The sequence below is a fragment of the Eumetopias jubatus genome, unplaced genomic scaffold (assembly GCF_037043125.1).
Source record: "Eumetopias jubatus isolate StellerSeaLion01/CBP00866 unplaced genomic scaffold, mEumJub1_p1.0 scaffold_13, whole genome shotgun sequence".
Taxonomy (NCBI): Eukaryota; Metazoa; Chordata; class Mammalia; order Carnivora; family Otariidae; genus Eumetopias; species Eumetopias jubatus.
Window position 1 is genome coordinate 71441544 of NW_028274819.1, and position 24288 is coordinate 71465831.

At 37.3% G+C, this 24288-nt stretch overlaps 1 protein-coding gene and 1 pseudogene across 3 annotated transcripts in view; both read left to right on the forward strand.

Annotated features, from left to right (window-relative positions):
• The window catches only part of FOLH1 (folate hydrolase 1), a 74119-nt gene extending 62096 nt beyond the window's left edge, over window positions 1-12023 (forward strand). For 2 of the 3 annotated variants that reach the window (XM_088017407.1, XM_028091710.2), the window contains exons 15-19: window positions 1515-1605; window positions 6198-6462; window positions 6745-6826; window positions 10199-10291; window positions 11834-12023. In XM_088017407.1, coding sequence (XP_087873533.1) covers window positions 1515-1605; window positions 6198-6462; window positions 6745-6826; window positions 10199-10291; window positions 11834-12023 — 721 coding nt within the window. The remainder of the gene's footprint in view (window positions 1-1514; window positions 1606-6197; window positions 6463-6744; window positions 6827-10198; window positions 10292-11833) is intronic. The other variant, XM_028091711.2, reaches the window with a different exon arrangement.
• A 2855-nt stretch (window positions 12024-14878) lies between these two features.
• Window positions 14879-15908, forward strand: LOC114199715 (cytochrome b-c1 complex subunit Rieske, mitochondrial pseudogene; annotated as a pseudogene).
• Window positions 15909-24288: the final 8380 nt, after the last annotated feature.

Consider the following 24288-nt stretch of genomic DNA (forward strand, 5'->3'; position numbering starts at 1 on the left):
TGTATTTTCTTTCAATGATAAAGGGAAGGTGATGCTTTGTTTCTCAAATAGAATATTACTATGTGTTTTGAAGTTAAATCTATAGGCCATCTAAAAATGGTTCTTTTTTGAGCAGGCAATATATAAGTCAAAAGTTATAATGGTGGAAAATAGTTCCCCTCACATTTCTGTCCCTTAGTTATTTGATACATTTTCTTTTTTCTGAATATCATACTGTTAAAAAACATTTTAGTTACTCTAAGAAAAATATAGGCATCATTTCAATATGGTTGTGTCATCACAAGCAAGGTTTGAGGAATAAATATCTCAGAGATATAGATTAATTATAGATTAGATTATACCTATCAAGAGTATGAATAACTAAAAATTTTTAAGGTAGGATTTACATCTGAATTATCTAAAAAAATCTGCTTCTTTTAACTTTATTATGAACAACAAATACAGACGATAAAATAAGTTGAGGGAAAATATTTTCCAACTTAATGAATCTTTAAAAAAAAAGTAACTTAGGCAATTGTGATACTATGATTTATAATAGGAAGTATATATTAGATCTTTGGCCCCTTTCGTGGCACAGAGAGCTCCCAAAATCTTTAGAATGTTCTAAGTGATGAAAGAGACAAGGGTGTCTCTTGTTGCATTAGCAGGGTGACCTTTGGACCCCACCTAAGGATGGGGGCTGATGGCCAGAACCAACTATGTAATTAGAGAATTGGAACTTTAGTCCCACCCCATGAGCAGAGGTTGAATCACTCTGCAATGGCCAATGATTTAATCAATTGTGCCTTTATAATGAAGATACACACCCAAGAAGATAGGGTTCAGAGAGCTCCCATGTTGGTGGATACATGGAACTTACAGCAGAGTGGCATACCTGGGGAGGGCGTGGACAGCTCAGCACCCTTTCCCCACACCTTGCCCTCTGCACCCCCTCCATCTGGCTGTTCTGAGTTACATCCTTTTATAATAAACCATTGATCTAGTAAATAAAATGGTTCTCTGGGTTCTGGGAACAGCTCTAGCAAATTAATCGAAAGCAAGGAAGAGAACTTGGGAATATCCAATCTGTAGCCCATTGGTCAGAAACACAGATAACAATCTGGGTTTGTAGTTGGCTTCTGAAATCAGTGGAGGGGCAGTCTTGTGGGACTGAGCCATTCACCTGTGGAATCTGGTGCTACCTTCAGTGTCAGAACTGAGTTGAGTTGGAGGACACCCAAGCATTGCTTGTCGCTGATATGGGAAACACCACACATCCCCCTCCACATGTTGGAATTGGGTTCAGGAACCCAAAAGAACAATGGTCCCTACTACCCAAAACAGTCTTATGGAAGTAGATACTTTGTGATCAGGACTGATATTCCTTTCAATTACTTTTTGTTGTTGTTGCTTGTCTGATGTGATTTTTATAAAGAAAAATGATACTTATAAGAGCAAGAATAGAGTTTAATTAATCTTTAATTTGTACTCACTGAAGAAACTACTCAAATAATCTCCTGTTTTATCCCTAAAAGGATTAGTAAGTTGGGATCTGGTAATGACTTTGAGGTGTTCTTCCAAAGACTTGGAATTGCTTCAAGCAGAGCACGGTACACTAAAAATTGGGTAAGTCTGTCAGTATGTTTTTCAAGATTACTTATGAATATATTTTAGCTACACAAATAATTCTGGAATAAAAAAAGGGTGACATAAGCCCTAGAGAAATAGAGGAATTTAAAGCAGAAGTGGTTGAGATCATGCTACTGTCACATGGGATAATGCCTGAATTGGGTATCCTAAGCCTTAGAACTTGAACTTGCATGTTCTCCCTTAAATATATTTTGTTTCATTAGGTGGCATTGCTTTCACCCAGTTACTTACACTAGAAATGTAGAAATTGTCTTTGACTCCTCCCTATCTGTTATCATTCCAAAGATGAATTAGTATCCAGACCAGCAGATGTTTGGATTTTTATCCCATTCTATCTCTAGTCAGTAAACATGAAAATTATGCTCTATGGCACAAGAAGCAACGAACACATATCAGGTCATGATTTTTTTCCTACCATTGTTGCTGATGGTAATGACAATTTTATAGTTTTTATGTTTACCAAAGTAACATAGGACATAGTTCACGAACTGTCATACGGTTCTGTAAGGGTGTATGATGAAAAACACTGGTCCCTTATTCCACTTGCAGGCTCGTCCCATCTCTGATTCTGTTCAACAGATTCACATTTTTTCAACTTTTTCATTGGTTTCTTCTGACATCTATCTGCATGCTTATACACGCTATGCTCCTGCTGCTATTTATTTGTTTTTCAGTCTGATGTATCATCCATTTACTTCTCATGAGGAAAGATAGGCATTTAGCGTTTCTATATCACTTTTTCTCCTAACTCCCAAATACTTTCCCTCATTGCATTTTCTCAGTATATCGTTGTACCATACTTGTGGATTAGAATATCTTTTTTTTTCCTCTCCATGTATCCATAACTAATTCACCACAAAGTTTCAGGATATTCAAACCTATTGGGTGATCTGGCAGATTTCTTTTTCCCCCTTGGGTTCTTCTTCTCCTGCTCCAGTGGATTCTCTGGTGGTTTTCTTTGCCTGTGACACAGCTCTTGCCTGTGCAATTTTCTTTCATTGAGAAGTCTGAGAGACCTTCACTTCTCTCCTGTTTTGCATCTTCTCTTTCCTGGATTTTGTCTCTTCTTTTTTCTTGTTTACTCTTCAGTATGTTTGAAGCACATCCTTCAGGAACTTCTTAAAAAGGGTGTATCAAAGCGAAAGCCCTTCCCTGTCTGAAATACATTTATACCACACACAATTCTTGGATAGTTTGTGTGGGCACAAAGCTTTTGGTTGAAAATCCTATGTCCTCAGAATTCTGAACTCATCCCTCAGCATCTTCCAAGCTTCAGGATTGCTGTTGAGAAATGTGGTGCTATTTGACCCCTGATCCCTTGGCTCTGATTTTTTCCTTTTATTGAAGTATAATTGGCATTCAATATCTTATTAGTTTCAGGTGTGTATCATAGTGATTTAGGATTTTTAAGCATTACAAAATGATCCCCACAATATCTAGTTACCCTCTATCGATATACAATTTACTACAATATTACTGACTGTATTCCCTGTGCTGTACATTAACATCTCTAGGACTTAGTTATTTTATCACTGAAAGTTTGTGCCCCTTAAAGCCCTTTACCTATTTTCCCTGCCCTCTAACCCTTCCCCTCTCTGGTAACCAACAGCAGTTTGTTTTTTGTATCTGTGAGTCTGTTTCTGTTTTGTGTGTTCATTTTTTTGTTTTTTAGATTCCACATATAAGGAATCGTGTGGTGTTCTGTCTTTCTCTGACTTATTTCACTTAGCATAATAGCCTCTAGGTCCATCCATATTGCAAATGGCAAGATTTCATTCTTTTTTATGGCTGAGTAATATTCCTCTGTGTGTGTGTGTGTGTGTGTGTGTGTGTGTGTGTGTGTGTGATGGACACTTAGGCTACTTCCATATCTTGGCTGTTGTAAATAATCCAGTGAACATAGGGAGTGCATGTATCTCTGAATTAATGTTTTCATTGTCTTCTGATAAATACCCAGCAGTGGAACTTCTGGATTGTATGGTAGATCTATTTTTAAATTTTTAAGGAATCTCCTTATTATTTTCCACGGTGACTGCACCAGTTTGCATTCCCACCAACAGTGCGTGAAGGTTCATTTTCTCTACAACCTCGCCAACACTTGTTATATTTTGCCTTTTAGATAATAGCCAATCTGACAAGTATGAGGTGATACTGTGATTTTGATTTGCATTTCTCTGAAAATTAGTGATGTTGAACATTTTTTATGTACCTGTTGGACATCTGTGTGTCTTCTTTGTAAAAATGTCTATTCAAGTCATCTGCCCAGTTTTTTTTCTCCTTTGCCCAGTTTTTAATCATGTTTGTGTTTTTGATACTGAGTTGTCCAAGTTCTTTAAATATTTTGGAAAGTAAATCCTTAATGGATGTATGATTTTCAAATATCTTCTCCTGCTCAGTAGGCTGCCCTTTCCTTTGGTTGACTGTTTCCTTTGCTGTGCAGAAGCTTTTTATTTTGATATAGTCCCATGTGTATATTTTAGCTTTGCTGCCCTTGCTGGAGGAGACTGGTCCAAGGGAATATTGTTAGGGCTGTGTCAAAGAGCCTACTGCTCATGTATTCTTCTAAGAGTTTTAATGTTACAGGTCTTCAAGTCCTTCATCCATTTTGAATTTATTTTTGTATATGGGGTAAGAAATTGGTCCAGTTTCATTCTTCTTCATGTAGCGGTCCAGTTTTCGCAGCACTATTTATTCAAGAGACTGTCCTTTCCCCACTGTGTCATTCTTGCCACCTTTGTCATTGATTAAATGACCACATATGTATGGATTTATTTCTGGGCTCTTTATTCTTTTTCATTCATTGATCTATGTGTCTGTTTCCACACTGGTACCATGATTTTTTTTTAAAGGAAGGTTTTAGTATCTTCCATGTTGTCCTTGGTGTGCATGTGTGCCTTGGTTATGCCATTTTTTCTTACACTGGGCTGGACACAGAGTGGGCCCTTTGGTCTGGAAACCCATGTCTTGCAGTTGGAGGGAATGCATTTCCCTTTGATCACTTCTTCCCTCTTTTGTCTTTTTTGAACTATTACTAGTTGTTTAACATCTGGGGATTATTTTCTGATGTGTTCATTTTTTATCTTTTGTTTTTATCTGTGTCTTTTTTTTATTGAAATCTTTATTACTATTGTTATTATTAAGTTTGCCTCCATTCCATGCAGTACCTCCTTACTCTCGAGTTGATTTTTTTTAACTTTTTTTTAAAGATTTTATTTATTTTTTTATTTATTTGAGAGAGAGAGAGAGAGAGAGAAACAGCATGAGAAGGGAGAGTGTCAGAAGGAGAAGCAGGCTCCCCGCTCGATCCCAGGATTCCGGGATCATGACCTGAGCCGAAGGCGGTCGCTTAACCAACTGAGCCACCCAGGCACCCCAGTTGATTTTATTTTAGTATGTGTGTTTGGTCTGTATCTTTCAAGTCAAAGGCTGTTTTCAAATACCTGGGCATCTTTGGCAACCTGTCTTATTTAGGAGTGAGTCTATAAAAAGCTGACCAAAGCCCTGTATGCAAGGGTGGCAATTGTCAAATGGGAAGCTTCAGAGAAGAGTGATCAAGAATGCCTGTTCTAGATACTTTAGGGGAGGCAACAACTATAGGTCTACAGAATCTATAGATCTTTTCTCTTGGACTAGTTATTCTCTCCAGACAGGAAATCTTTAATCTTACCATTGGGGTAGGAAGTTAGGCAGGGCTAGATGGGGGTGGGGTGAGGGTAGATGTTAATATTATCTCCATTTTACTCATGAGACTACTACAGTAAAGAAAAGCTAATAATCTTTGGGTTAGTAACCACCCAAAGTTATTTGGTAATAAATCCTAAAGCCTGGATTCAAACTCCAGCTGTCTAATTTTAGAATCCTAGCCTGCTATATAAAGTGTTCTTCTATATTAGTAAAAACATAAACAGCTAAATAAGGCAGGCAAAAGGCATAAATCAGCAATTCAAAGTTTGGAAAGTCCTTGCCGCTTGCCTTTTTTGTATGTTCTTGGTGTCTTATATGTGTCTGAGCATTCCTTCTCTCTCCTTTGTGAGACTTTGGATCCACTCCTGAACCCCTCACTCTGTGGATTCTTCATGCTTCTGCACGCTGCTTGTCAGAGAATCATCCATTCGTGGAATTTCAGTCATTAACAACTTGCAGCATTATCCTATATAATATTGTATAATGCTCATTTACAATCACCTCCAACAATTCCCTGTTTTCTTAAATTATTTGTACTTAAATGTAACATTATCTTGTCTTTGTTTCAGGAACATTTTCACATCTCCTGTATCCTTGAAGGCAAGACTGTTAGGCCCTTTCAGATGATTTTTATACTATCATTTATGTTGTATACACATATTTTTTAATTACACATCTGGGGTATATTTTAACATTATAATATTAACCCTTTAGTAAGTGGCTTATTGAGGTTCTTAAATACATTCCTTTATTCATTACTGACCAAAACAGTTTTACTAGTATTAATAGTAAATATGTTACTATGCATTTTATTATAAGCTATTTTATAAGAGATATATTTTGTGTGTGTGTGTTTTTGTGTTGTTGTTGTTTTCTTTCTGTAGGCAACAAGCAAATCCAGGAGCTATCCTTTGTATCACAGTGTCTCTGAAACATATGAATTGGTGGAAAAATTTTATGATCCAACTTTTAAGTATCACCTCGCTGTGGCCCAGGTTCGAGGAGGGATGGTTTTTGAACTAGCCAATTCCATAGTGCTCCCATTTGACTGTCGAGATTATGCTATAGTTTTGAGAAAGTATGCCGACAAAATCTACAATATTTCAATGAGACATCCACAAGAAATGAAAACATACAGTGTGTCATTTGGTATGCTACACCTCCTCTTTCAAAATCCATTATCTCTGTGCTTCAATTAATCTCTAAAATGTTATGATCTACCTTAGTCCATTTATTATTTATTGCTAGTCCCTGTAATCAGGGACTGATTGTTTACATCTGTAAATGTATTTGTCATTTCATTGATGCTCCTCTTGTAATATATAAAATATAAATACCTTGTAAAATGCAGAAGAGAACAAACAGCTTCCTATACTGTTCCCTTTGCATAAGCCATAAGACAACGCCATTAGGCCCCGATTTCTATTTCAGATTCACTTTTCTCTGCTGTGAAGAACTTTACAGAAATTGCTTCTACGTTCAGTGAGAGGCTTCAAGACTTGGACAAAAACAAGTATGTTCTACATTTTTAAGTTGTGCGTATAATAGATACAATGAAAAAGAGATACTAATTGATGTCTTTGTTGCTGAATGTCTTTGGAAAGTGTTTTGCTCCTGTCTCTCCACCTTAAAGCATCCTGTACAGGGCTGCCCTATCTCTGCGAGACCCACCTCTAACTTTCTGAGTGGCAGCCCTGTGCTGAGAAAAGCCAGCACTTCCTTAACTACCAGCTGATTAGTGACAAAATTCCCACCTTAGCACTGAGGGGCCTCCACTTCATGACCCCAGCTTTTTCTAGCTTTGTCTCTTGTTCTTTCAGTGTCTGTCCATCATACTTCAACCAACTTCTCCTATTTCCAGAACACACTTCTTAATGTCATTACCTCCAGAGTTTCTCATTTCTACTTCCACCTGATAAAATTCTTTCTCCAGAACAAGTACCGAGAAGCCAGTTTTCTTCTAATATTAAGCATTTAGGATTCATTCTGTGTGAAATCACCAAAGTAAACATAATTGGAATAGAACTTTAAGATGGGAGAAAAATAAAAAGAGGATATTAAGGAAATTTTTTTGAAGTAGAATTTTGAGAGTGAACTTCTACTGTTTATTAAGCCTATTATGATGATACGGATATCAAATCCTTAGGTACTGATGCAAAAATACATTGAAAGATAAGAGCAGGCAGTCCAAAAATAGATGAGTGACATATAGGAATATATTTGGGTAAAAAAAAATGTGTTTGTAATGAAGGACACATCAACAATAAATGGAGGAAGAAAGACGTATTTAACAATAACGTTGTTTAAGCTCTTTTAGCAACTGATAAGAAAGTGAGTTCAGAATCTCACTTCACATCACATGCAAACATAAGCAATGGTTGTAGAAAAATTCATTAAAAGTTGATATTTCTTGGAAGTGAAATTCCAAGTTTAGAAGCAACAGGGAAATGACAAAGCAATCAGGTTTGAGAACACTGAAATGGTTCATAATATGAAAGTCAATTATCAAAAGCAAAGATAGAAAATTGGGAAAGCTCTTTTCCAGCAAATATGGAAAGGGAGTAATATAAACATTATAAAAATATTTTTTTGAAAATTGGTAAGAAAATCCAAAAGAACAAAGCTGAAAATGTTGGCAATGGGCAAGGACAATTCAAAAAGAAGATACTACCTGTACAGAAACAGATAAAAAAACATTCAAATTAACTACTGATTAAAAAATATAGATGAAAATAACATACTACTTTTGAAATAACGTTATACTGTTTTTGTAGCAACTTAGTAATGATTTAAAACTTGGTTGTACACATTACACTAGATGGTGCCCTGGAACAGATGCTCTCTCACTTTTGTGATAACATTGTGAATTGTTTTAAAAACCTTTTGGAAAAAATAAATAAATAAAAATAAAAAATAGAAACCTGAAAAGCATAAATACATACTGTTAAAGTTTAAAGAGCCATTTACAGAGTTCTTAGACTTTGCCATAGTATGTCCATTTCTTGGACCTTTTCTTCAGGAAAGAATTTCAAGTTTGGAAAGAAAAAAGGGCTTCTCAGAGAAAGATATGAATTGTAATACCAAACAATTCAAGGGGCTCCCGGGTGGCTCAGTTGGTTAAACATCCGACTCTTGATTTCAGCTCAGGTCATGATCTCAGGGTCGTGAGACAGAGCTCCTTATCAGGCTCCATGCTGGGCGTGGAGCCTGCTTAAGATTCTCTCTCTCCCTCTCCCCCTACCCATCCCTTCCCCCACTCATGCTCTTTCAATAAATAAATAAATAATAATAAAAAATATTATTTTTTATAATATAATAAAATAATTTTATAATATAATAAAACCGACTGGGTGGCTCAGTCGATTGAACATCTGCCTTTGGCTCAGGTCATGATCTTGGGGTCCTGGGATTGAGCCCCAGTGGGGCTCCCTGCTCAGTGGGGAGCCTATTTCTCCCTCTCCCTCTGCCTCTCCCCCTGCTTGTGTGCTTTCTCTGTGTCAAATAAAAAAAATAAAATATTTTTAAAATAATAATAAAATAGAAATAGTTTATAAAAATATCAAATCATTCAAAACAATCAATACCTAAGAGGTATTGATCTATCTAAAAGTTAGGTGTCCTCCAATTTGAACATTTCATAAACATTGAAATAGTTGATTATAAAGGAAATATAAGATATTTACAATAAAATGTGAAGCAAACCAAAAATATTTAAAATTGTAAACAGTTTGATTACTTTTTATTGAACAAAAATATAGAGAAAAATTCAAAGTAACCCTACTAGTATAATAACTGTGTCATCCTGGGGTGAGTATGGGATTTTTTTTCCTTATACTTTACAGATCCTTCCAAATTTGTGTGTGGGTAAAAAAAAAAAAAAATCAACAATGAGAAATAAATCTTGAGATTCCAAACACCATATATTCTATGAAGTTGATTTTCTGTCTTTAAAAACTATGATCTTTCCTCCCTCTGGCAAAGTGCCTTATAGAAATGGATTATGATTTTCTAGGACATTTGGCTTTAATAATAATAAAATAATAATAAAACATTGGCTATCGTTTGGTAAATATGCATAATTTTCCAGGAACCCTACTAACTATTAATCGACTATCCCATTCAATATCGAAATGACTTCTTTGAGTAGGTTATTAGGATACCTAAAATGAAAAACATCTTGCCTGTATTTAAATACCTAGGTTTGCCGATTAATTATTATTTTAAAATAAATACAAATTACTGTTGTCTTTTTCAACGGGCACATATAACTTTATGTGGTTTTAAAAGCCTCAGCAGAATAGTATTTTATAGGATTTTAAAAATGTAACCATGGAGTGGTGGGGGGTGGGAGGGATGGGGTGGCTGGGTGATAGACATTGGGGAGGTTATGTGCTATGGTGAGTGCTGTGAATTGTGTAAGACTGTTGAATCACAGACCTGTACCTCTGAAACAAATAATACATTATATGTTTTAAAAAAAAGAAGAAGATAGCAGGAGGGGAAGAATGAAGGGGGGAGAATCAGAGGAGGAGATGAACCATGAGAGACTATGGACTCTGAAAAACAAACTGAAGGTTCTAGAGGGGAGAGGGGTGGGGGAATGGGTTAGCCTGGTGATGGGTATTAAGGAGGGCACGTTCTGCATGGAGCACTGGATGCTATACACAAACAATAAATCATGGAACACTACATCAAAAACTAATGATGTAATGTATGGTGATTAACATAACAATAAAAATGTAACCACGTATACTATTGTTCTTAATTTACATATCATAGAGTTTTAAGATATATTAGTTATATTTAATTTTATTGTGAATTTTTAGTTTGCTGTGCAGTGCATGCTTTCTCATGAAGTGACAACTGTATTTGTTTTGTTGTTTAGCCCAATATTATTGAGAATTATGAATGATCAACTGATGTTTTTGGAACGAGCATTTATTGATCCTTTAGGATTACCAGACAGGCCTTTCTATAGGTAAGGATACAAATATGACTCCTGATTATATCTTTATTTTTTTCTTTTTTGAGCTGTGGAAAAAATATAGTTGATTTCTTATAAGCAAATAGAAATTTCAAAATATGTATGGCAAATATATTATTTCTTCATATAATGTAATGTGATTGCTGCATTTTTTCTTTTTAATATCTTTTTTACCTCTGATTATAAAAGAATATATGTTCATTGTAGGAAATTTAAAAGATCAACAAAGTCACAACTAAAAATTAAAATCACCCCAATTCTGTCAGTTAGTTATAAAATCATGCTTACATTTGGTTTATATAATTTTAGCCCCTCTCTCACTTAACATATATTTTTCTTTATGTATGTATACACATAAGACATAATAAATATATGTAAAATATATAAAATATGTATTTATATACTCTTTCTCCTAATGTTCACTTTTTTCTAATGTTTAACAATTGTAAATATTTCTGATAAACATCAGTGATGAACATTAGATTGATCTTACTAGGAATTGCAGAACAAATTAGATCAGTGACTAGTGAGAAATGACCCTGTCTTTCTGTTTATGGATTATCAGAGGATCAGAATTAGGAGTAAGGGCATCATCCAGACATGTGACTGGTTTCCCAATGGCAGCACGATTGTTTCTTTCCTTCTTTACCTCTTGGCTTGGGAACTTATCCTTCCCTTCATGGGTTATGACATGAACTGACATAGGTCTTTCAATAAAATATCACCTTCTACCTAGGTCATGTTACGCTTTCAAAATTGTTTTTAATAATTATTCATGCTTTAAGCTGGGCATTCTAACATGTTAGTATATCTCCTTTTTTAAAGAGAAAAAACACAATAGTAGGTTGGCAGGTCACAAATAGGACTTTAATAATCACAACTGTGCTACATTTCCGGAGGTAAAGTGGGATAGTGAAAAGTCAGTACTTTTTTGCAATGTAGCTTGAGACTAATCACTTAATCTCTCAGATCTCAATTTCCTCCTTTTTGAAATGCTAGTATCAATTTTGTAGAGTTTTTTTTTAAGATTTATTTTCAAGAGAGAGGATGCACATGCATGTGCAAGCAGGAGGAGGGGGAGAGAGAGGCAGAGAAGCAGACTTCCCACTGAGCGTAGAGCCCAATAAGGGACTGTATCCCAAGACCCTGAGATCATGACCTGAGCTGAAACCAAGAGACAGAAGCTTAACCAACTCAGCCACCTAGGCGCCCCTGTAGTGTTTATTTTTAAGGAATAGAAAAATTATAGGCAAATCATTTAATCGCAAGCACGATCCATAGTAGGTGACAAGCTACTGGGGCTATTATTGTTATTTTTGTTGCTCTGAACCATGTTAAGTCCTCTGTTTAAAGTCAAAACATATACTTCATAGACTGGACTTTGGAGATGATTAAACCTGGAAGTTTAGCTGACAAGGAGCTTGTTCAAATCATAAGATTAGAATTCTGCCGTCCAGGACTTGTAGAGTGCTCCTGTTTTTCTCTTGTATGTATCATTTGGACAACTGATAGACCGCAAACTGTTTTTATCAACAGGCACATCATCTATGCTCCCAGCAGCCACAACAAGTATGCAGGGGAGTCATTCCCAGGAATTTATGATGCTCTGTTTGATATTGAAAGCAAAGTGGATCCTTCCAAAGCCTGGGGAGAAGTGAAGAGACAGATCTCCATCGCAGCCTTTACCGTGCAGGCTGCAGCCGGGACTCTGAGAGAAGTAGCCTGAGGTGGTTCTTCAGAGAACCCGTATTGAATAGGTATGGTCTATCACTCAGAAAGAATCGTGAAAGGCATATTCTAAAAAATATAGTTAATACACACACACACACACACACATCTTAGCATTCTTCTCCCTATAAATCAAAGAAGAAAGATGGACAATTTTTATTCTATAATTATAGAAGGTTATTCTGAATTTGAACTAAGGGTTAAAATTAAGGCAAACACCTACTATATTAAAACTCCTATGTGGCATTATAGGGAATCGAGTCTAATTCAGCAGTGGCATCAGCCCTATTGTCCACCCAGGGCTGAGAGATCACTATCTTAGCAAACTAGTTGAGCTACTCTGATCTAATCATGCTGCTGGTAAATAGAGTCACTCTATACCATAAAGGATAATTACTTTTATTAAATTAGCAAATATCCCATTTATATCAAAGGGTATATGTAACATTATGTACAGTAAAAAATAAGAAATAAATTAACATTTGTAGAACTGCCCCCCACAAATAACCAGTTTGAGAAAGAAATGTTACCAATATCTTTGAATCCCCCATCTATCACTGACCAGTGTGCCTTCGTCTTCTGCCAGAGATCCTCCCTTTCTTGAATCTTATGTGAATCTTTTCTGTTATCGTTATTCCACACATAGCTATATTCATTATATGTTTTGGGGTTTGTGTATTTTTTTAACTGTTTATAAATAAAATCATACTGTGTATCTATTTTCTAAGACTTGATTTTTTTCACTCACCTTTGAAGGTTCATCCATGTGTCATTGGGCTGGAGTTCACTGACGTGGAGCAATTCACTTGCATGAATATAACAGTTATAAGTCAGGGTCCAGTTAAGACAGAGAAATCACACAGCAACATATGCAGGGAAAGTTAATATAAAGAATGATTAGTTATAGTACCATTGCCGTAATGAGATACTATCTAGTTAAAGGTAAGGAGAACTCTAAAGAATGTAAGTACGTCAGGTACAAGGAGCGGTCACTATCCCTAGGGCTGAGATGGAGCAGCTAGGGAAGAATTCCCCCCACGCCAAGGGCCTTACTAAACAGCAGGAAGGCACTGTGGTGCTGTGCTAGCAGAACTTGCAAATCTCCCCAGAAACCTGTACTCTGGGCCACTGTGGGAAGCTGATTTGGGGAAATTGCCTTGCCAGAGGCTCTCTACCACCAAGCCAACCAAGGGCCATGTTAGAAGATCCTCCTGACTACTGAGTTCTGGCCACCATGAACTGCAAGAAGCAAGTGCTACAGCAGCAGCCTATACCAGAAGACAGGAGCACTGCAGGACGGGGGTGCTGCAGGACGGGGGAGCACTGCAGGATGGGGGAAGCACGGCAGGACGGGGGCACTGCAGGATGGGGGAGCACTGCAGGATGGGGGAGCACTGCAGGATGAGGGAGCACTACAGGATGGGGGGGCGCTGCAGGACGGGGGAGCACTACAGGATGGGGGGCACTGCATGATGGGGGAACACTGCAGGACGGGGGGCGCTGCAGGATGGGGGGCACTGCAGGATGGGCACTGAGGGACGGGGACACTGCAGGATGGGGCACAGTAGGATGGGGGCACTGCAGGATGGGGGTACCCCAGGATGGGGGCACTGTAGGACAGGGACACTGCAGGATGGGAGTGATGGTGAAGTCATGTATGCATATGAGCCAGATGCTGAAATCATTTGCATGCGGAGGCCTGCCAGGTGAGCACATGGGAACCAGGAAGGAAAAGCCCTTCCTGCAATGTGGCTACAATTCCTTCTACTCACAAAGTTTAACATCATGCCTCGTGGCAAAGAAGTTTTTAAAGGGCCCAGATATACTTACAAAGAGTAGGCAATAAGAGTAAGTCTGGAGCAGAGAAGCAATAAATTGGATAGCTGACACATAACAGAATGCATTCATTCATTTTTCTGCTGTTGGGAGTTTGGAATGTTTTCTCTTTTGCTCCTAACAACATATCTCCCAATACAAATATTCAAGTTATTCTCTTTCCTGACAGCATCTACCCATAAATGAAATGTCTGGGTTGTAAAACGTGTACATCTTTAATTTTACTGGGCAATGAGAAACTGTTACAAAGTGATTTTATTCACTTATATTCCCAATGCAAAGTAATCATTTTATACAAAAGAATAGAAATAAGAAAAAATTGGCCCATTAGAGAAATACGAATAATTTACTGTTCCTAGAATTCAAGGAGAATGTGGGAAAACAATCTATATGTTTAGCATCAGATCGCATAAGGCTTGGGAAGATACACTAAGGAGGGTGATTCTTTTCCTATATAAAAAGCCATGTAGTAACAGTTAAACAGGGTAGACAAATGTTGAGATTTACCTTGTAGGAAGCACTCTGGCCTAGGCATAGATGGCTTGGAAAGGCATTAACCCAGCAAGAGATCACAACCCGAATTTTTTTCTCATAAACTCTGTGTCACACAGACCTTCACCCTCAGAAAAGACTTCCCTCTCCTTCACATTTCAGCTCTTCTGTAAAGACCTCCGGGACATTTGCCCATTCCCTGTATCTTAACCCGTACCAATCCTTAGGGAGAAGTCTGGATCATAATTGTGTCTCCAGTGTCTACCAGGACACAGAGTTCGCGTCAGAGTTTGTGAAGAGCTGGTAGTGTGCGTATGGAACTGTGTTTGGCAAATGGTATGTCTGGGAAGTGATGTGCTTAGCACTAGGATTTCAGCAATGCCTTGTAATGGGATTTGATTGAGCATGCTAATAGGCTTTTATTGATGTTGGTGGTAGACATTTGGACAGTACTGTAGGTGATGCATGGGACTGGGGAAAGGTGAACATTACCATTCTAAAAAGTACATAGGAGAAGCTGTCGCCATGTTGTCGGTGGCCGCCCGTTCAGGCCCGTTCGCGCCCGTCCTATCAGCCACGCCCCGCGGGGTGGCGGGTGCGCTGCGGCCCCTGGGTGCAGGCCTCAGTGCCCGCCACCCCAGAACCTCCAGTGCTGGACGTGAAGTGGCCCTTCTTGTGCCGGGAGTCGCTGATTGACCAGGCCGCGAGCGGCCTTTGGCCGCCTCCGTGGGCCTCAATGTCCCAGCTTCCATTCGTTATTCCCACACAGACGTCAGAGTGCCTGACTTCTCTGACTATCGATGCACCGAGGTGTTAGATGGTACGAAGTCTTCAAAACAGAGCAGTGAGGCTAGAAAAAGTTTCTCCTGTTTGATAACTGCAACGACTAGTATAGGTGTTGCATATGCTGCCAAGAATGTCGTCTCCCAGTTTGTTTCCAGCATGAGTGCTTCTGCTGATGTGTTGGCCATGTCGAAAATCAAAATCAAGCTATCCGATATTCCAGAAGGCAAGAACATGGCTTTCAAATGGAGAGGAAAACCACTGTTTGTGCGCCATAGAACCAAGAAGGAAATTGAGCAGGAGGTTGCAGTTGAAGTGTCCCAGTTGAGGGACCCACAGCATGATTTAGATCAAGTAAAGAAACCTGAATGGGTTATCCTGATAGGTGTTTGCACTCATCTTGGTTGTGTACCCATTGCAAATGCAGGAGATTTTGGTGGTTATTACTGCCCTTGCCATGGGTCACACTATGATGCTTCTGGCAGGATCAGGAAGGGGCCTGCACCTCTCAACCTTGAAGTTCCCTCATATGAGTTCACCGGTGAGGACATAGTGATTGTTGGTTAGAGACCTGGACTCAAGTTCTAGGCTTCTTTTGGTCTTCTTGTCACCTCAGAAGACTTATAAGCAAGACTTCTATACTTAAGTTGATTTGCAATATTTAAGAATTGCTAATATTGTATTTGCAAACATTAATGTGAAGTAAATTGAATTTAATGTTGAATGCTTTCAAGCATTCACCTAATAAAGCCACTGTTAAACATTGTTAAAAAAATAAAAATAAATTAAAGAAAATTAAAAATGCATAAAAACGCACGCGATACTGGAAAGTTTTGTGAACTTTCAGTCAAATTGTAAACATGCAATAAGCATTGCCCCCAAAACATTTTGTATAATTGCATGGCTTAATAACATATTTTGGCAATACATTTATTGTAACTGTTATTCACAAGAGATTGTACGGCAGCAGGGCACCTGGGTGGCTCACTTGGTTAAGCGTCTGCCTTCAGCTCAGGTCATGATCCCAGGGTCCTGGGATTGAGTCCCCCCATCGGGCTCCCTGCTCAGTGGGGAGTCTGCTTCTCCCTTTCCCTCTGCCTCTCCCCCCCCCAACTAGTGCAAGTGCACGCTCTCTCTCAAATAAATAAAGCATTAAAACAAACAAAAGTGTACAAGAGATTGTACAGTGACGGTCAGAACCACAGCTTTGGGAAATAGACTGCCAGTTCAAACCCTGCTCCTTTCACTTGGAATATGACTATGGGCAAATTATTAAGGCTCTCTTAAGTTTTTCGATCTATAAAAATGGGTGTTAAACAGTATTTCACAGGGTTTCTGTAAGGATTAAAAGAGCTAGTACATGCAAAGCACTTAGAACAGTGCCCAGCATATAAATACTAATTAATACATGTTTGATATTGTCATTTGAGTGGTAGGGTATTTCTTAATATGATAGTAAGTATCATTTTTTTCTCTTCTCTTCTTCATGATGATATAGTTGAATTAGATACCTACTATAGCTTCCAGCCCTACAATTCTGAATTATTGTTTATTCTTTTATATGCATCTTTTAATTGCTTATTGTTTTTTTTTCTATCTCATGTAGTTGCAAGATGTGTTTCAACAAATTGCAGTTACATATTTGTTGTTGAGTGTGGCTTAAAAACGAGGTTAATTAACTAATTTTGTGCACAGGAAATATACCAAGTAAATTTTACATTGATCTGGGTATTTAATAATGATTAAGTAAAATCACTTACCAAACTGTAATGACAAGAAAATGATAAAGATGCTGCATATATTTTGGACAGCAATTTTGTCCAAGTTTAACTGGTTTATGAAATTGGAAAGACAATGCATGAACTTTAAAGATGAACCACATTCTATGGACTTCCTGTAGATTTTTGTTTCTCATTAATCTCTTGGGACAATCTCGGAACCATAATGTGTTCCATATTGCTGAAGGCTGAACTTTATAGGCTGTCTGTTGTGCAGTTAGAGGAGAAAGTTGTATGGGTAAGTAGGCATAGAGTGGTTTTATAGCTCAAAAATAGGATATCAAATTGGAATAGTAAATAGAAAAATAAGTCAACATGTATACCAACAATACTTTTCTAGTCTCAGGGACTGTACTATATATCTCTATCTTATTCTATGGGCTACACTGATCCACAGGTTTAATGCCTTATATGTTCATCTGATATGAAAGTTTATAAAACACATTGCTTTGGAAAACTGAAACGATTATAAAGTCCAATAGAGATGGAATTTCATCTCTGATTATTAGGGTCTATTATTATGATTTCTCATATTTCAATTCATACATTCTCCACTGCATTTACTTGAGTAAATCAAATCCTTCAGTGAGGGGCACCTGGGTGGCTCAGTCGTTAAGCGTCTGCCTTCGGCTCAGGTCATGATCCCAGGGTCCTGGGATCGAGCCCTGCATCGGGCTCCCTGCTCAGCAGGAAGCCTGCTTCTCCCTCTACCTCTCCCCCTGCTTGTGTTCCCTCTCTCGCTGTGTCTCTCTCTGTCAAATAAATAAAATCTTTAAAAAAAAAATCCTTCAGTGAATCATTTGGGCTATTAATAAAGAAATCAAATTCAATGCCAAATAGTGAAATTTTCAAATAATTTAAATTCAACTTGTATTCCATCAAAAAATTATATTTTAATCAAATAATTTAAATTCAGTTCAATTTATATTTAATCCAAAATATATTCAAATACCAAAATAAATTCAGATGAAATAAGCAATTAAATTTGGAGAATACAACCATAAAATCAGAATGAAATGAAACATCAGGTTTAATGTCTGGATGGATAGGATCTACTAAACCTAAAACTTGGGGGGAAATAAAGCAAATGTTCTATAAACAAAATGAAAACACCATATTGGGAAAAATATTTGCAATAAATATAACAAAGTGTTAGCATAACTAACTTACAGGCTCTTTTAAATCAGTAAGTTTAATATTAATAGTTAATCTCCACTTTTCTCCCCGAGGACTGTGTGTGTGTGTGTGTGTGTGTGTGTGTGTGTGTGTGTGTGCGTGCACGTGCTCAGGTTAAGAGAAAAAGAAAATAAAAGACTAAGGAAAAGGACATAAAACCAAGACACAAAGTAGTATGAATATGCATACCTAAACAGCGGGGTTCTTAAACTCTACCATTCTTGAAGGTCAGCCACAACCTTAACTCAGGAGAAGCAAACAAGGAGGGCAATAAAATGGCAAGCCGAAATGCAGAGTTAAGGGGATTATTGAACAAGAATAAATTAAGAGAACGTGAGGAGGTCACAGAAAAAATTAATCTGTATAATGTACTGAGCCAAAGTTGAAAGGACCCCTAAACCAGTAGACATAGCTCTCAATGGACCTATTTCATCAAAAATGTTTTGAGTCTCTCTTGTTTTTCGTAGTAATAGGAGTTGTAGATAATGCTTCAGAGAAGTTTGTTAGCCCACTACAAACTTTTGATCTATAAATTCATTTTGCTCAGTGATTTGGGAATTTATCTAAGACACTACAACTAATTTCTTCAGAATACTAATCCAGTAATCTACAGCCTTTTTTACAGTTTCATACTTATAACTCAGTCTCCATAGGTGGTTCTGCTGTTGAGTAGCGAATTTCTCTTCAAAGTCATTCAAACTGTTCTTTGGTTTGTAAAATATTTTTAACTTTAAAAAAGCTCACAAACAGAAAAAAATTCATTCTTTATAATAAAATATACATACCAAATGCTTATAAACCTCTCCAATCTAAAGGACACATTTCCTTTTTTTTTTTAAAGATTTTATTTTTTTGACAGAGAGAGAGTCAGAGAGCACAAGCAGGGAGAGGGGCAGAAGGAGAGGGAGAAGCAGGCTCCCCACTGAGCAGGGAGTCGGAAGGGATCCAGGGCTCCATCCCAGGACCCTGGGATCATGACCTGAACAGAAGGCCTAACTGACTGAGCCACCCAGGAACCCCTAAATGACACATTTCAGATAAAACTCACAGCGTTTTTTTGTATCAGAGAATATTTATTTTTTTAATTGTCTTTTCAGGAAAACATCCTCCATTTAAAAAAAATCATGATCAGCATAGAGGATTCTGGTGGAGCACAGAGGATGTTTAAGGCAAGGAGACTACTCTGTGTGATACTATAATGAAGAATACATTTTATTATAAATGATCCAAACCCATAGAACATACAATACCAAGAGTGAGTAAAGTATGGACTCTGGATGACAAAAATATATCATTGGTTCATCAGTTGTAACAAATGCACCACTCTGGTGAGGGATGTTGATAATGGGGGAGGTTATACATATGTAGGGGCAAAGAATATATGGAAAATCTCTGTGCCTTCCCCTCAATTTTGCTGTGAACTTAAAATCGCTCTAAAAAGTAGTTTGTTTTAATAAGATTCTTGCAAGAGTCCTATTGTTGTTAATATATTTTAGGTTTAGAAAGGTCACTGAAAAGCATATGTGAAGTCGTCTTATGTGGGCTTGAAAATGTAAAATCAAATAATGATATCAGACACACTGATGTAATTATCTACCACCAGCAGGTGGATTATCTACCACCAGCAGGTAGATCTGTTGATGTTTCAGAATGACTTGAACTTATGTTTACAGCTACAATAATCTAATCTTCTATTAAGAATGTAATACATTTATTGAAAGAGAGAGAGAGACTGTGGGGTGGGGGGTGTGTGCCAGGAGGGGCAGAAGAAGAGGGAGAGAAACTTAAGCAGGCTCCATGCTCAGATCATGACCTGAGCTGAAACCAAGAGTTGGTTGTTCAACTGATTGAGCCACCCACGTGCCCCAAAACTGATTTATTTTAAATCAGTTAGCAGTACTAGTTAGCAGTCCTTGCATCCCTGATGTATTAGGAAATGCATTATAATACACTGTGTTCTGAAGGTAGCTATGCTATAAAATACTTTCAAATGTTCATTTTGAGGTCCAGTTCTAATGGTGCTTATAGCTGCTGCATTTGGGTTCTTGCTATGCAGCATTAATGATCATGCTGGGCCGAGACCTGGCTTTACAGTCTGGGTTTGTCCCAAATTTTCCAGCCAAAAGTTGTTCATATTGGTTGAAAAGCAGATGACCAGGTTAACCTAATTTGGGCTGTTTTTCCTATTGAAGTGTTCCCATCTATTTCTAATTGCCCAAAGAATACTGACAACAGTTTTATAACTTCTTGATCACCGTCTGGTAAAAAGACTCACCAACTCTTCCCACCAACCACACTGATGTCAATGTTGGCATTCATGAGTGTTTGCTAGTAGCAAAGTTGGGCGGCATCTCCCAGGATTTTCAGGTGTCAAAATTTGTTGGGAGTCTGGCACCAGTCATGTTATAATCCATGTTGCAGTCCAGATGGATGTGTTATTGTAAGGGCCCTGGGTTCTCACAGTATCTGCCTCCTGTCCCGGCCCTGCCATGTAAGATGAATGAATTAAAGTCCTTTTTAACCTTCCCAGTGCAAACTATTTTTCATGGGAATCTCTAAGAATCATAAATTTTTAATGTTTTTTTGAAATTATTATTTGGTCTGTCTTCTATTTCCCCAGGGCTTGATATTTGTGATATTAGCATTCCCTTAGCCTAATAAAAGATACCTTTTTTCAACTATTCATTTTTAGATTTATGTCCATGTTAGGTTTTTATCAAGCTAAGCCCATAAACCTTGGTGAATCCACATCTGGCAAATGTTCAAGAATTAGTCAATGTCAAGGAGTAGATGTTTTCTACATTTCGGCAGGCTCAGTGTTGGCCACAGTGGGGAACTCAAGGCTTTTTAATCAATGTTTTTCAGGCAGCTCTTCCTACAGAAAGGTGAGGGGAAAAGAGTGTCACGTTCAGTCAGCGGTTCTTTGTTTTCTTTTCCAGTTGTACACAGCAGATTTCTCTTTCTTATTTGAGATGTTACGGATTTCTTATTTCTCTACGTACACATTCACATGCCCTACTAATTTATAGTCTCCAGATTCCAGGAATTTTGTCTAATTTACCTTTGAAAACGGGGTTTGGCAGGAGGGAATTAAGAAGATGCTATGGTGCTCAGTAAAACTTAGTAAGGATATCAACTAATTACTATATTTATTATCTGAGGTTGGGATGAAATCACAGAGCATGGTTTATAGGACTTTTATATGAAGAAATCACAAATCCAGGAAATAATGGTGCAAGCAAATGTTGGACAAATCTCTGTAAATTGAACAGCACTATAAGGGGGTATCCTGCACACATAACCAGTTAATTTTTTAATAGATATTATTTATTTATTTGACAGAGAGAGAGAGAAAGAAAGAGAGAAAACAGTAGGCAGAGTGGAAGGCAGAGGGAGAGGGAGAAGCAGGCTCCCCACTGAGCAGAGAGCCCAATGCGGGGGCTCAATCCTAGGACCCCGGGGTCATGACCTGAGCCAAAGGCAGACCCTTAATCGACTGAGCCATCCAGGTGCCCCATAACCATTTATTTTTTACTGAAAAATGAGAATACTAAAATCTTCCTCTATATGCTTATGTAGATGATATGCAACCTGTTAAGAAATGTTTGAGGCATTTTCCCAGAATTAAAATTTTTGGAAAAGTCCTTATATACACTATATATACCTTACTAATATATACCCTAATAGGATATACAAAGTATATACTTAATCTCCTTGAATACATTTTGAAGCATAATCGCTAGTCACATGATGCTTCTGAAGCTTATATTAATTTACAGTCCAATGCATTCGGTAAGAGGACAACTACTTTACCTTTTTCTAGGATATACTAACTTTTATGGCTTTTATCTTTCTTTTTTCAATTTGATAATTTTTAAAAGGTAACTTTTTTAGATTTTTACTTTTTAAATTTCTAGCAAGATTAGATTATTTTTATAGGTTAATAAAAAAAGAACCAAAATTCCCAAGCATTAAATAATTTAGCGAGACAACCTATATGTAAGCAGTGGTGACTTGTTGAATTGTGATAGGAATCAACAAAACACAGGTAGTATTGCACTTCTGCTAAAGATAATTTTCTACAGCATTCACAGCATGGTGACTATAGTTAATAATACTGTATTGTGTAGTTGAAATAAGTCAAGCAGAGAATGACAATTATCATATGATTTCACTCATACGTGGAATATAAGGAATAATGCAGAGGACCACAGGGGAAGGGAGGGAAAACTGAGTTGGAAGAAATCAGAGAGGGAGACAAACCATGAGAAACTCTCGACTGCGGGGAAACAAACTGAGGGTTACAGAAGGGAGGTGGGTGGGAGTATGGGGTAACGGGGTGATGGGTATTAAGGAGGGCACATGATGTGATGTCACTTGGTGTTATATGCAACTAATGAATCATTGAACACTACATCAAAAACTAATGAAGTACTATATGTTGGCTAACTGAACATAATAAAAAAAAGAAAGAAAAAAGTTGGTAAGAGAGATCTTAAAAGTAATCATCATGAAATGGATAAAGAAGACGTGCTATAAATATACAATGGGACACTACTCGGCCATTAAAAAGAATGAAAGCTTTCCATTTGCAGTGACATGGATGGAGCTAGAGGGTATTATGCTAAGATAAATAAGTCAGTCAGAGAAAGACAAATACCATATGATTTTACTCATAGGTGGAATTAAAGAAACAAAACAGATGAACATATGGGAAGGAGAAAAGAGACAGGGAAGCAAACCATAAGAGATTCATAACTATAGAGAATAAACTGAAGGATGCTGGAGGGAGGTGGGTGGGAGATGGGCTAGATGGTGATGAGTATTAAGGAGAGCACTTGTGATGAGCACTGGGTATTATATGTAAGTGATGAATCACTAAATTCTACTCCTGAAACCAATATTACAGTATGTGTTAACCACCTAGAATTTAAATAATTTTGTGACTATGTATGGTGATGGATGTTAGCTAGACATATGGTGGCATTCATTTTGTAATATATATAAATATCAAATCATGCTGTAACACTTGAAACTAATATAGTGTTATATGTCAATTATGCCTCAATTAAAAATATTTTTCTGTATGCATTTTATTAAAGATAATTGTGCACATAATTTTTGAATAAATAAGTATTGTCACATTATATACTATTTTAATACAAGTACATACACTGAGATATATCATATATATGTATGTGTGTATATGTATATATATGTGTGTGTAAAGTATTTGGTTTAAAATTATTGGCCAAACCAAATGGACTTCACAGACATATTCAGAACATTCCATCCCAAAGCAAAGGAATACACATTCTTCTCTAGTGCCATGGAACATTCTCCAGAATTGATCACATCCTAGGTCACAAATCAGGTCTCAACTGGTACCAAAAGATTGGGATGAATCCCTGCATATTTTCAGACCAAAATGCTTTGAAACTAGAACTCAATCACAAGAGGAAAGTCGGAAAGAACCCAAATACATGGAGGCTAAAAAGCATCCTACTAAAGAATGAATGGGTCCACCAGGAAATTAAAGAAGAATTAATAAAATTCATGGAAACCAATGAAAATGAAAACACAACTGTACAAAATCTTTGGGATACAGCAAAGGCTGTCCTGAGAGGAAAGTATATAGCAATACAAGACTTTCTGAAGAAACAAGAAAGGTCTCAATACACAACCTAACCCTACACCTAAAGGAGCTAGAGAAAAAACAGCCAATAAAGTCTAAACCCAGCAGGAGAAGAGAAATCATAAAGATCAGAGCAGAAATCAATGAAATAGAAACCAAAAGAACAGTAGAACAGATCAATGAAACTAGGAGCTGGTTCTTTGAAAGAATTAACAAGATTGATAAACCCCTGGCCAGACTTATCAAAAAGAAAAGAGAAATGACCCAAATCAACAAAATCATGAATGAAAGAGGAGAAATCACAACCAACACCAAAGAAATACAAACAATTATAAGAACATATTATGAACAACTCTATGCCAGCAAATTAGATAATCTGGAAGAAATGGATGCATTCCTAGAGGTATCAACTACCAAAATTGAACCAGGAAGAAATAAAAAACCTAAACAGACCTATAACCACTAAGAAAATTGAAGCAGTCATCAAAAATCTCCCAACAAACAAAAGCCCAGGGCCAGATGGCTTCGCAGGGGAATTCTACCAAACATTTAAAGAAGAATTA